We start from the raw sequence: 13,495 nt of genomic DNA on the forward strand, positions 1-13,495 counted from the left end.
CTTTTTCCCTTTGAAGTTGAAACATATTTTTGATGAGTGCATTCCTTAATTAAAATATTGTATATAAGTAAATGAGTTTCTTAAATTTAAAAACAGAAGTAGTATTCATTTACTTCTGCACTTACATTAAAAGTGCAATTTATTTAATTAAGATGGAACAATGAATGCAAGGTCTGTTTCTTAAAGGTATAAAAACATCATTAATAATAATTAGTGTACACACTAATAATTAGAAGGATAACTTCAAATTTGTCATAAACAATTATATATAATACATATACATGAAATTTGTATTTTTTATTTTATATATATATGATTGGTTTTACATCAAAGATGTGAGATACATCTAACAACTAATTTTTTTCAACCTAAGAAGTCAGAGAGGAAATATTTTGCATTTACATAGAAGTGGTCTGGTTAGAAACCCTTCAAAATGCTTCTCTCAGTAGTCAGCTGTTATTTGTGTTAACTCTGGTTTCATCTATTATGTAATTCTTTTTTCAATGGATGAGCAAGACTTACATACATTCTTAACTCTTCTTGCTGCACTGTCAAACAGGCTGTCCTTAAGGCAGAAAAAATATATTTAATTGTACTAAAAATGGTAAATTAACCATACTCGGGATTCTCAGATATCTACAAGAATTTCCAACTCTTTGAAGCAAACTTATATTTAAGTATCAACCCAATGTACAATGTCAACTTCAGGCTATATTTAAAAACATTAGTCCATACTGTGTTATTTATATGTCAAAGTTTCAGGTTTTCAAAATGTTTTCCTGATATACATATATAGTTTTAAGAAAGCCCTGGCTGTATGCCTAACAAGAAGTACTTTTGTAAAAAAGTACACTGCAGCAAGCATTAGGAGATCTTAATTTTCATCTTGAATTTTCAACAGACACAATGACCCTCAAGATTCGTTTCCCTCAAAAGGCAACACTGAGCAGTCGGATCCTTAAAATCCCTCTGGCTCTCATCATTTTATGACTACTCTATTTAATTTGTCTAAAGAGAGGCAATCATGTTGGAAGAATGGATAAGGAAAATGTAACATATACATATAAAGAAATAATATTCAGCCTTAGAAAAGAAGGAAATCCTGCCATATTCAACAACATGGATGAAACTGGAGACCATTATGCTAAGTGAAATAAGCCAGCCACAGAAGGACAAATACTGCATGATTACACTTACATGAGATAGCTAAAATAGTTAAACTCATAGAAACAGAAAGCGTAATGGTATTTGCCAGGGGATGGGGGGAAGGGGAAATGGGGAGTTGCTATTCACTGGATTTAAAGTTTCAGTTATACAAGATGGATAAGCTCTAGAGATCTGCTGTAACAATATTGTGCCTATAGTTAACAACAATGTATTGTACACTTAAAATTTTGTTAAGAAGGCAGATCTCATGTTAAATGCTCTCAGCACAACAACAAAAAGGTTAATTCAAAATTATGGAATCGTGATAGATATTTAACCAAATTACTTTACTGTTATGCATAAGCAATAATATGCATGAACCATAGCTTCACTGCATGTTTTAGTCTAATAACTGTCAGAAATAAGGTAGTAAACAGGAACACCTGTTTGATAGGATTAGTATCTATAATATTTACTTTGTAGAATGAATACTATAGCCAGTTACCTCTAATTAATTTATCTTATTTAGTTGAACAATTGTTGATTCACTAGCACAGTCTTTGTGCTATCCATTACATAAATTCATACCATATACATATGTGTATGCATTATAGAATTAGTTTAATTAGCTTGATATATCATGTTAATTTGACCTTCAGCTTTTTGAGTACTAAGAAATATTTCAGCTCTTGTGGGATGGCTTATAGGACAGTTATATGACAGAGGTGTAATACTGATAAAACCAAACTTACTGCTTTATTTGCTATAGCAATGGATTGGAATCATCTAGTTTGCAGAGTTACTAATTTCATGCCTATAGAATGTAAATGAATACATTTGTGTGGGAGCTCGGAAATCCGCACTTTAACAAATGCTACAGGCAATTCTGATGTAGATATTACAAAAATACCGTTTGAGAAATACTGCTAAATTTGGAACTATTAGCATATATAATAATATATATATTCCATATATATGAAAGATAATATACCACATATATGTATATCTGATTTATGTATTTGTATATAACATATATATATATACATATGCGTACCTATCTGTATCAATACGTATCAATATGGACCCACACATAGTTGTATTATATGTAAAATACTAATGAATATATATTTTCTCTGGAGGGACTGCATCAGTAAAAACAGGGAGGAAGTTTTTTAGTTATATCCCAATATTTCTCCTTTTCTTTCATAATAGGTTTTTAGCTGAGCAAAGGCCACCTAGAAGAAGAGTTATACTTCCTTGTGTCTCTTTCAGCCAAGTGGCCATGTAAGAAAATTTTGGCCAATGAGTACAAGCAGAAATAGTAGAAAATGCAATAGAAAATGCAGGGTAGCAACTAGAACCTTGTTTAAGAGACAGTTTAATGATGAATACCCTTTGGCCCTTCCCTTCCCCTTTCCTTCTTCCTACTGTCTAGACTGTAAACTAAATGGATGTAGTCTGGACATGATATGATCTTTGGAATGAAGGCCACCTACAAATAGAATAGTAATATAAAAGGATCCTGAGTATTTGATATCAGGGGTTTCCACAACTGTCTTGTACACCTATGTCCAAACTTTACATTTAAAAAAACAAAACAAAACAAAAACTTGCATCTTATTCAAGCCTGTTGGTGTTTTTTACTTTAATTTTCTTTTACAGTTGAACCTAATCCAAACTAATGCATATGGCTTTATTAAATCAAGTGTAATCACTGGGTAAAAGAGGTAAAAACATATGGTCAACTGATGTCCTTTTTATAAAGGGCAAAAATCATTTATTCATTTCACGAATATATACGAAATACCTGAGGTGTACAATGTAAAGTTCTAGATATTATGTATAACTTGAGATCCAAGCTGTCCTTAAGATTCTGTTATTTTAGTAACAGTATGTATACAACTAGAAACAAAGTAAGACAACCAATAATCATGAACATCAGAAAAATTGCGAAGTCTTAAGATCACTGAAGCCATGGAAGTTTATGTAAATTACAAAGTAGAGTGAACAGAAAAAAAAAAAGAGAGAGAGAAAACCAGACAAACATTGGACAAATGTGGGAACACACAGAAAGGATAAAGAAAGAAAATCCACTCAAAAAGATTTTGAAAGATATAGTCAGTAAGGAATAAGAAAGGGTAAAAGACAGGACTTCATAGTAACAAGGGAGATGGATGTTCTTGAGGAAATGATCATTCAAATGTTGCAAATAAATCAAGTAAGATACGTATTAAAGTAGGAATTCAGATATCACTGGTCATTTTGGAAAAGGCAGTTCTAAAGAAATGATGGGACAAACCAAGTTACATCTAGTTAAAGAGTGATTAATCAGGGAGCAAAAATTGATGGTGTAGAAGAGAATTAAAATTGTGGGCATAACACTCCTCAGTAAGTGAGAAAGGATAGGATCTAGTGTACACATGGAGGAACTAGCTTTCAATGGGAGTTAGCCTATGATGGAAAAATTTATCAGCTCAAATCTAAATATTCAGCATTATTTAAACTACCTAATAAATATAAATAAATGTGCATATATAGTTTAAATAAAATACACTATATACTTTCTTTTATTCTTAATTTGAATACAATTAATTTAAATAGGTCTTCCTATGTTATATGATCTGAGTATGTTTTTGCTAATATTCTGATTTTGATAACTGCGTTAATTCCCTTGAGTTTATCCAATACTCCATTTTTTTAGATACTGTAGAGATTTTTAACTATAGGATAGTAGGAATAACTATGCCAAATTCTTATTCCTACATCAATCTCTATCTGTCAGAATTATGTTACATATTACCAATTTCTGGGGGGGACATGCTCTGTGGAAATTCTGCTGAAGCCTCAACCTTACATCTTACAAAATGAACTCATTTCCCTTCTGGTTAAAATATATTAATGGGTCTTCCTGATCTTTCTATTATTGTTCACATGTGTACTGTCATCCAACCTGAAAAATTACAATTATTATACAATTCTTTATTACTGTCTGTGATACTCAATCACTCATTCCTTGTGGTCTTTGATTACAAGCCTTTGATCTTTTATTTCTATATGCAGAGCTTCCAAATTGGTTAAATTCCTTATAACCTCTGCCATGGAATCATCCCTCACTTGACCTTTTAATCTTCATTTTCATGGTCTACCTCACTCTCTAGTTACTGCTACTTTTTCCTCCTTCCTTCCTTTCACAAAACAGATTTTTAAAAGGAAAGATTAGTTTCACTATCTCCACTTCTTTACTTTATTACAGCAAGTCTCCCCACTCTCTCCATCACCAATTTTTTGCACTTTAGCAGATCATTCCCACCAGTGTGAACACAGGGTTTTACCTATCCCAGTTTAACAAACAAACCAAAAATTAAAAAAAAAAAAAAAAAAAAATCTCTTGACTCTACTTCTTCCTTCAGCAATTGCCTTATTTCTTTGTTCACCTTTGGTTACAAACGTCCCTGAAAGGCTTATTTATACTAATGGCCTACAATTTTTATTTTCCAATTCTCTCTTAAAACCACTCCAGTGGGCTTCCCTGGTGGCGCAGTGGTTGAGAGTCTGCCTGCCAATGCAGGGGACACGGGTTCGAGCCCTGGTCTGGGAAGATCCCACATGCCGTGGAGCGGCTGAGCCCGTGCGCCACAATTACTGAGCCTGCGCGTCTGGAGCCCATGCTCCGCAACAAGAGAGGCTGCGATAGTGAGAGGCCCGCGCACCGCGATGAAGAGTGGCCCCCACTTGCCGCAACTAGAGAAAGCCCTCGCACAGAAACGAAGACCCAACACAGCCATAAAAAAAAAAAAAAAAAAAAAAAAAATGACTACAACTCTTTAAGGAGTGTAATTGGTTTCCATCTCAGAATTAAAAAAAAAAAAACAAAAAAAAACAAACAAAAAAAACCACTCCAGTAAGACTGTCACCAACAAAACTCCTTTCATCACAGTGATTAATGACCTCCATATTACTAAATCCAATGATCAATTTCAGAGCTCATCTTACTGGCTTATCATCAGTATTTGACACAGTTCATCAGTTCCTTCACTTTGATATACTTTCTTCATTTGGCTTTTAGGTTTAGGAAACCACACTCTTGGTTTTCCTCCTATCTTATTAATTATTAATTATCCTTTTCAAACTCTTACCAGTTCCTCCTAGCTTTGTTGTGTTTTTAGTGTTGGAGTGTCCAGGACTCAGTTCTTAGCCTTTTTTCTCTCTTTTTTTTTTTTTAATTTAATAATCACTTCCCCTTCTAGACTTCCAAATTTAGATTTTTATCCCACACCTTTAATTCTGCACTAAGACTTGTATAGCCAACTGCCTCCTTGAAATCTTCATCAGAATGTTTATTAGCCATCTCAAACTTCACATGTCCAAAATTAAGCTCTGGAGTATCTCTCCAAAAATGTTTCATCAACAGCCTTCTCAATATTAATTAATGGCTACGTCATGTCCTCAGTTCTTCAGGCCAAAAGCCTTAGAGCTGTCCTTGCTCCTTCTTTTCCTTGAGCTTCACCATCAGTTAGGAAATTCTCTTAACTTTATCCTGAAAACCTAACAATTTCTCATCACCTCCACTGCTATTTCCTCATCCTAATAATTATAACATCTTACCTAGATTACTGCAAGTAATATCCATTTTTCTACCTTTCCTCTCTATAGTTTCTTCCACAGAGTGATTCTTTAAAAACTAAGTCCAATCACTTTAATGACTTCATATTTCACCTAAAAGCCAAATACCAGTCTTTATCTGGGCTTCATTAATTCTCTTTTGCTTCTACTATTTTCACCCTTGTCAATACTTTTGTAGTCACAATGACCTCCTAGATGTTCCTTAAACACAATAAGGCACACTCAAGATTATATATTTTGTTCTAGATATCATTTCTGCCTGGAATGCTCATTGTTTAGCTAACTATCTTACTTGTGTCCAGACTTTGCTCAAATCTCAACTTATCAATTAAGTAACCTACACACCCATCACCCCACTACTGCTCTCCTGACCTCTCTTACCCTACTCCACCTGTTCTTTCTTATCACTCTCTGAACAGAGTGTGTTATTACTTTATTTATATTGATTGCTTTTTAGAGCCTTTTTCCCGTCATAGGGCATAAGTTCTACAGGAGCAAGCCTCTCTGCCACTTTGGTCACTGATGCATTTAGAACAACAGCTGCCATGTAGTAGGTATCTAATAACTAATTGCTGAATGAACACCGGATGAATAGAATTCTAGTAACAACCCAAAAAGATTAAGTTTGGAAACAATTTTAGAGTATCTAATCCAAATCTCCAGCCAATGCTTTGTAAATAAGGCAGCACCTAGTTATTTTCCACCTCTCTGACCCTGCCATAGCACCTAAGCAGATAATGTCAAACAATATTAGAGTTGAGAGAAGCCTTAGATGTTACAGACAAAGAACCTGAGATCTAGGGAGGTGACATAACTTACCCAGTTTCATCTATCCACAAAGAGTAAAAGCTAAAACTAGAACTCGAGCTTCTTTATGCTATGCTATTTTTCATTTCACTGCAATGGAATCAGCTAATATTCAACAGGCCTCATAAAATTCTGCCATCCAGTAATGACTGAGTAGATCTTCCATTCCTGTTGGATCATGCAATGGTGCTGCTGACTGTTGTTTAATAAACAAGAACTTAATGATTTAGCATATACAGCTTATAAGAGAGGCATTGGCTAACTTAATATTCTCTGTGCAGCACAATTATTGGGCTGATTTATTCCCTGTTGCTAAAGTCAAAGGCAGGTTACAGTAAGCCCTGCTTCACTGCCTGAACTTCCAGAACAAAATAAAAATGCATAGTAGCCAGTGGCAAGTTCCCAGTTCCTCAATGAAGGGCCTGTAATCAAGGAATCGTCTGTAATTTTAATCAAAATAATGTAAATGGGTCCCCTGTTCTCATTTATCTTTTCAGTTCTATTAAGGATTGAAAATATTATATGAGCAATGCATACTCATAAGAAAGAACCAATGTAATGCCACCTGAAATAAAATGTCTTATTCTGATGACTATATGTTTAAAAAGATATGAGAACATTAAAAAATTTAAAGGGATTAGAGGGACAGGATTAGATTTAAAGTTTTAATTATTCACAGATCATTTTATACATCAATTCTATAACTAATACAATTAAAAGGAATGCTGTTTAATTACATTTAAGTGACTACAGACAATATTATTTATTGACACTGTATCTTTCAATTGCCATTTATAAAAATATAACATAGTTTTGGTATTTGTATCATTTTCTTGAAAAGCGCCAAATGACCTTGTTGGTGTTTATATTTTACAACAAGGAATTTAACAAGTCTATCTAAATATTCATGGTAACACTAATTTAAAAGGACAGTAACATAATTAATTTCTTAGTTGCTATTTTCTTCCTGAGGAAGGGGGAAATAAATAAAGTGGTCCAGTGTCATTTAATGAGAAAATGGAGAGAAAAGCAATTTGTAGATCTGATACTATTATTGAATAAGCTGCATAAGTTCCAGAAACTTGGAAACATACAAAGAGGTGTTCATTTAGATGATAAACAAATTATTACTAAGAATGCTTAATCTGAAAAGAGAAAGTAACTATATGAACATAAATGGGTATGTTATGATTCCAAAAGTAAATGTGTTAGATTTGGTTTCTAGAATGCAGTGGTAACAAAGGAACAAGTGCCAAGAAACAGTGTTTTCTAATTTCCTTCTAGTAATCAAATATGTTGCAAGTTTAAAATTTTTCATTTTTAATGGGATCTCTTCTACACCGAAAGATAAAATTATTGGAAAATTCATGGCATTATCATCTACCTTGATATGACTCAAATATGTAACACTGTAAAAGTAGCAATTTATGAAACAATACCTTTTGAATTCTCTAACATTTTAAAACCAGGATTCTGCTGAGTTTCATTGTACCCAGACATAAAATTATCATGGGAAGGGCTGAAGTTATATAAACCTGAGTATTGAGGGACTGAGAGATAGAGGAAAACACAAACAAACAAAATACAAAGTTGGTATAGCTAAGTGTGTTATTTTCATCTTACCTAACAAGGTATGATTAAGCTGATAGAAACACTTGGTACTTTTGCTGACGTCTAGCCAACTATGAATGTATTAAACACACACACACACACACACACACACACATTTACCTAATGTCCTTTCAACAGCAATCTGCAATGTTGTCTTATTCTTTCTTCTTCACACTTTTCTTGCCTGTGTGACAGCTTATTCCCTTAGATTTCCTCCTGTCTCTCTGTCTTAGTCTCCTTTGCTGGATCATCCTCCTAAGCCTGGGCCTTATATGCTGTTGATGCTCAAACTCAATCCTAGTGCCTTCTTATCTTCTCATTCCATCCTGTCTCTGTCTAGCCAATGTTATTGATGCCTTTTGGTTCTATTACCATCAATATCAACCACACTACCAGTGATGCTTCTACTCATAGCTCCTGAATCATATAGATAAATATTGTTGTCTATTAGGCTTTAACAGCATGTCTCAAAGAGACTTCAAACTAAATATATGTAAAACATCTCTCAATAACCACAGCATTCCCATTCCAAACGTGACCTTCCTTCAACATTTTCCAACTCAGTATCTCTCCTGCCTTTACCAATTTATTACGCAAGCCAGAAATGATGTTTTATTTGAACACCACCTTCTTTATCACTCTTCAATTCACTACAGAGGTCTTTATCATTATACCTCCTAAAAATCTCTCAACTCATTCTACTTCTTTATCTCCATCAGTACCATCCTAATACAAGCTACCATGATTTTTTTCTTGGATTACAGCAAACACCTCTTAAGAGATTTTCTTAACAGCTAGTCGAGCCCCACTTCAAATCAATCTCTATACTTCAGCAAGAATCATCATTTGAAAATGCAAACCTCTTCATGTAATTGCTTTTGATAAAAATCCTTTAATAAATTCCCGCTATTCTTATCAAATATTTTACCTGGTTTAAAAGGCCCTTTTAGTCTAGAGTTTACCTATGTCTTCATTTCACTAATCCCACCATTCTTCAATTACTGAGTCTACTTTACACTTCAATGATACCAGTGCATTTAAATTTTCAAAATAGCATAAAGAAATATTTTCTTTTTAGAAATACTATATCCTAAAAGTATGTTCTGAAAACTCTGTAATTTTCATGAGACCATGCCTTGAGTCTCTAAAGAAACAGACCACATTCACACAGATCATAGCATTTAATTTTTGCCTTCAGACAACAGGATACATAAAAGAGCTATCTACAAAAAACAAAGGCAAATTACTTCCAAGACTATTCAATTAATCTGAAAGGAACCACAAAGTATGAACTGGCACACTAAGGAACACAATTGTAGGAACAACTCTTATTTCCTTACACAAGTTTTGATAAGAATCACATTATTTTTCATTGACTGAGTGATAAAGAAATACTGATGGAAAGCTTCATCTTTCAAAATTCCATTCTATATATTAGTACCCCATCTCCAAAATCTTCCTCAGCTCTGACAGCTACGCCTTATAATTTTCCTGTAACTGTTAGCTCTTTTAAATATTTAATCCTTTAAAGGCCCACATACAGTTTTTCTCTGATTCCCAACTGGCCTCCGGCAATGACATCAATGCTAGATTGATACAAACTACTTACCATATTGTAGGTGGCTCAGAACCTTCTATTTCTAAGTAATCATACTTTTCTTCCATTTGGAAATCAGTAAATATGAGTGAAATTGTGTCCCCAGGCTCTGCTACAATGGTCCAAGTGCAATCAGCATTATTATGGTACTCATTAGGAAAACTAGGGCTTGATATGACGCCACTAGATCCTCTCATTGTTCCTCCACATGCATCTTCAGCTGTTGAAAACAAAGATGAGATGTTCAGATATAAGTCATTAAGAGAAATACGATTAAATCAACTCTGTTAACATTATTGGATAAAAATAACAGGACAAATGTTGTGATACCAAGTGCATATTATACTAATAGAGATTAAATGAGAAATCCATAAAAAATTTAAGCACATATATAAATACAAACGCTATCTTGACTATTTTATAACCATTGACTGAAACAGCAATGAAAGTAAGTAAAAATCTATACTCCAATTAGATCTCAGGATAAAAGAATTAAGATTTTCTTTTCATTGATTAGGTGATGAAGCGAGTAAAACAAACGAAACGTCATTCTTAAGGTCTATAATAGGAAATCTTTAGTAACTTTGTGCATGTTCATGGTAGGTCTGAGCTTTGTTTTTATTTCCTTAATGTAGTTATATACCAAATAAATGATGTAAGAGAGAATATAATATAGTTTCTGTCATTGGCATTTTTCAAAAGCACTGAAAACGTTTGTGGAAATGCAGTTTAAATAAGAATACATCACATATCTATGAAACTTTAATTAGAAAGAAATAATATAGTAACTTTAATAATATATTCAGTAACATACCTTTAGTAACACATTCTTATGACTCTATCAAACAATGTAAACATATTTTGCTAGGTATTCATACGATTATGTATACACAACATTATAAATGCAATGGCATCAATGCTAGGTTAAATGTAAACTATCTACTTATGATATTGTAGGTGGCTCAGAACCTTCCATTTCTAAGTAATCATACTTTTCTTCCATTTGGAAAGTTTCTACTAACTTTACATTTGGACCTATGGTTCTCATTTCCCAAATAAGGGTCATGGATTATCCATGAGTCTACTTTCGGCAAATGTTGTATGCCAACAGAGGGGTTACATGACCACCTGTGCTTAGTGTTAAAACATAAGATAAAAGCTCCTTGCTTTATAAAGAAATTGAAGCTATAAAATTTATCTTGTCATAACACTGTTTAGGTCAGTCAATAGGTTACTAGATTATTTGTGCAATAAAATTTCTCAAGATTTATGCTGTTGTCTTGAGCCACTCAGGGAATTCCTTCAATTCAAATCAAATGTCTGAGGAAACATCTAGCTCTATAAAGACCAATTATGATTTGATGTAATAGCTAACAATCTGTAACTTTAATAAACAGAGATGGGCAGCATCCTGTTTAACTCCACAGTGGGCATGGAATGGCAACATGCTTTGGTACTGGGAACAACTTTCTTACTATATTGTATGCATTAAATAACATTAGCTTCTTTCTGTCCTACTCTTTACCCACCTAGCTCCATAATTCATAAATTGAAAGCATAAATAATATTGCTCTTAAAAGATACTTAATTTTCATCATACACTACTGTGTATATGATATTTATTTTCATGATGCCCTCTCTATTTTTTTAAGTTTGTTGAGTAATTAGAATGAACTAGTGGTCCAGTCTAGACTATGAGATATATTACTACAATTTTCTCGTCAGAACATACAATGCCTTCCCTCAATACCTTAACTTTAACCTCTGGTGAAAATGTCCTGCTGCCCCCAATCCCCAACCACAAATTATTTCTACTCTTTGTCTTCTCAGTACTAACACCAATGCTGAGTACTGCTTCAGAAATAAAATGTTACACTATTATATATTTGTAGTGTAGCTGGTATACAACATATTCAAACCAGCTCTGTGAGCTATTTACTTCCCTGTCTCTAGATAAAATCTCAGGCAGAAACATTTCAGTTCACACTCAGATTAAGAAAAAAATCCTCCACTTTTTTTAACTCAAAAATATCAATTCATCAATTAATTTGTCTAGTCCTGGATACTCACAAAAAATTTTGACTTCATTTAGGGTAAGGTTCTTTGCTCCCCTGGGCTTGTGGCAGATGGGGCAGAGGTGAGGCAGTGAAGTGGGCTCTTCTTCCCTGTTTCCCCTCCTAGAATTTCTTTTCATCCACCCCTGCTCACTGAGCTCTCTATGATTCATCCTAGATTTGGAAGTAGAAAGGATCAGGGGAGATGAATCTTATTTGCTTGGCACTGATTTGGTACTGGTTTCCAAGGGCTTTGGCAGATGATTAAAGAAAGATGGTTCATATTGCTCATGAACCTTTTCATGGGACCCTCAGAAGTAACCCAATCAGTTCCCTTGTTGTAGGTGAATGTGTTTCTCTAGCTGGCTGCTTATTTTCTCCCTCATACCATGTGTATAGAATGGTATCCTTCCACCCTCTTTCCAACTATGTCTCCTTATCCTTCTAGGTGGGTCTCTTGGGCAGGATCTAAGACAATTCCAGGCCAGAACTCCCTCACAAAAGTCCTGCATGTGGTCAAGAAAACATGCCCCATTTATTAATCCTCTGTGGAAATTCAATTTCTTCCCAAATGTAGTCTTCTGGGTTTGCAACAGACATTTAAATATTTCAGCCATGGTCTTAATAATAATACACTGTGTCCCCCAAGCTCCAGGGCAAACAAATCAATTTCTCTGCATGGTCTCCTTTAAGAAGTAATCTAGGCTCACAGAAGAGAAAAATCACCCCAAACTCCTGACACATGAGATGGAGAGCAACTAACAGAATAGTTCACTCCGGGGAAAGTCTTCAACCCAAAAGCATGACTGACTTGCAGTTGAAAACAAGGATGGGAACTGAGATCTTCCAGCATTCAAACCAGTGCTCTTGCCAATTTCTGTATCAAGTTCTTTGTTCAGCACTCCTGTTTGATCTCTTTATTACTACAGAGACTATCATAGAATCAGTATCTGATAAAATTGTGAAATAAATAAAGTTTGCTTTTAGTACACGTTAGATATACAACATTTTGGCTAGGTAGTCTACCTGAATGCTAGAACCTTTGTATTGTGGTTCAGACTGGATTTACTATAATATTTATGAAAAACCAATACATTTTCTGTAATCATAGACTCTTATAGTAGAATGTATTACCTAAATTAAAATTTTTACTTTATACCAGAGTTAGAACAAATGAAAGGCAGAATTAGGACAAACCATGACACCCTTAAATCTAGTGCTGTGCTCTCTCTGCTAAGTAATATTGCCTGGTCTCTGGGCAAAGTGAGTTGGTACAAATCCTGTCAATGATAGAACTTTTGTTCTTTCAGCATCACTCTGTCCTGGCCACCAGGCTTGCCCATTTGATTAGTGTTGTCTGTAGTATCTCTGTCCCACATGTCACAGAAAGGGCAGGGTTCACAGGCTATTAAATAGAACCATTTTTTAACATACTCAAGATACACATGGGGTCATGTTGGTTACTTGTATAAACTTTCTGTGAATTTTAAAGTTTATTAATTTGGTCATCTACCCAAAAAAATATTCATTGAGATCTACTAAGTACCAGGAGGAACTGCATTAGTCTCTCACGCTACAGTGATGATCAAAAGTCAGCACAATACCTGCCCTCACTGAGCATCCTGTCTAGAAGAGAGTAAGGCTCTAAACAAATGAC

General features: G+C 34.2%; 1 protein-coding gene across 3 annotated transcripts in view; it reads right to left on the minus strand.

Moving 5' to 3' along the window:
* Window positions 1-13,495, minus strand: part of CSMD3 (CUB and Sushi multiple domains 3) — a 1,176,048-nt gene that overhangs the window by 812,281 nt on the left and 350,272 nt on the right. For all 3 annotated transcript variants that reach the window (XM_068525309.1, XM_068525308.1, XM_068525307.1), the window contains exon 5: window positions 9,797-10,004. In XM_068525309.1, coding sequence (XP_068381410.1) covers window positions 9,797-10,004 — 208 coding nt within the window. The remainder of the gene's footprint in view (window positions 1-9,796; window positions 10,005-13,495) is intronic.

This window comes from Eschrichtius robustus, chromosome 17 (assembly GCF_028021215.1).
Source record: "Eschrichtius robustus isolate mEscRob2 chromosome 17, mEscRob2.pri, whole genome shotgun sequence".
Taxonomy (NCBI): Eukaryota; Metazoa; Chordata; class Mammalia; order Artiodactyla; family Eschrichtiidae; genus Eschrichtius; species Eschrichtius robustus.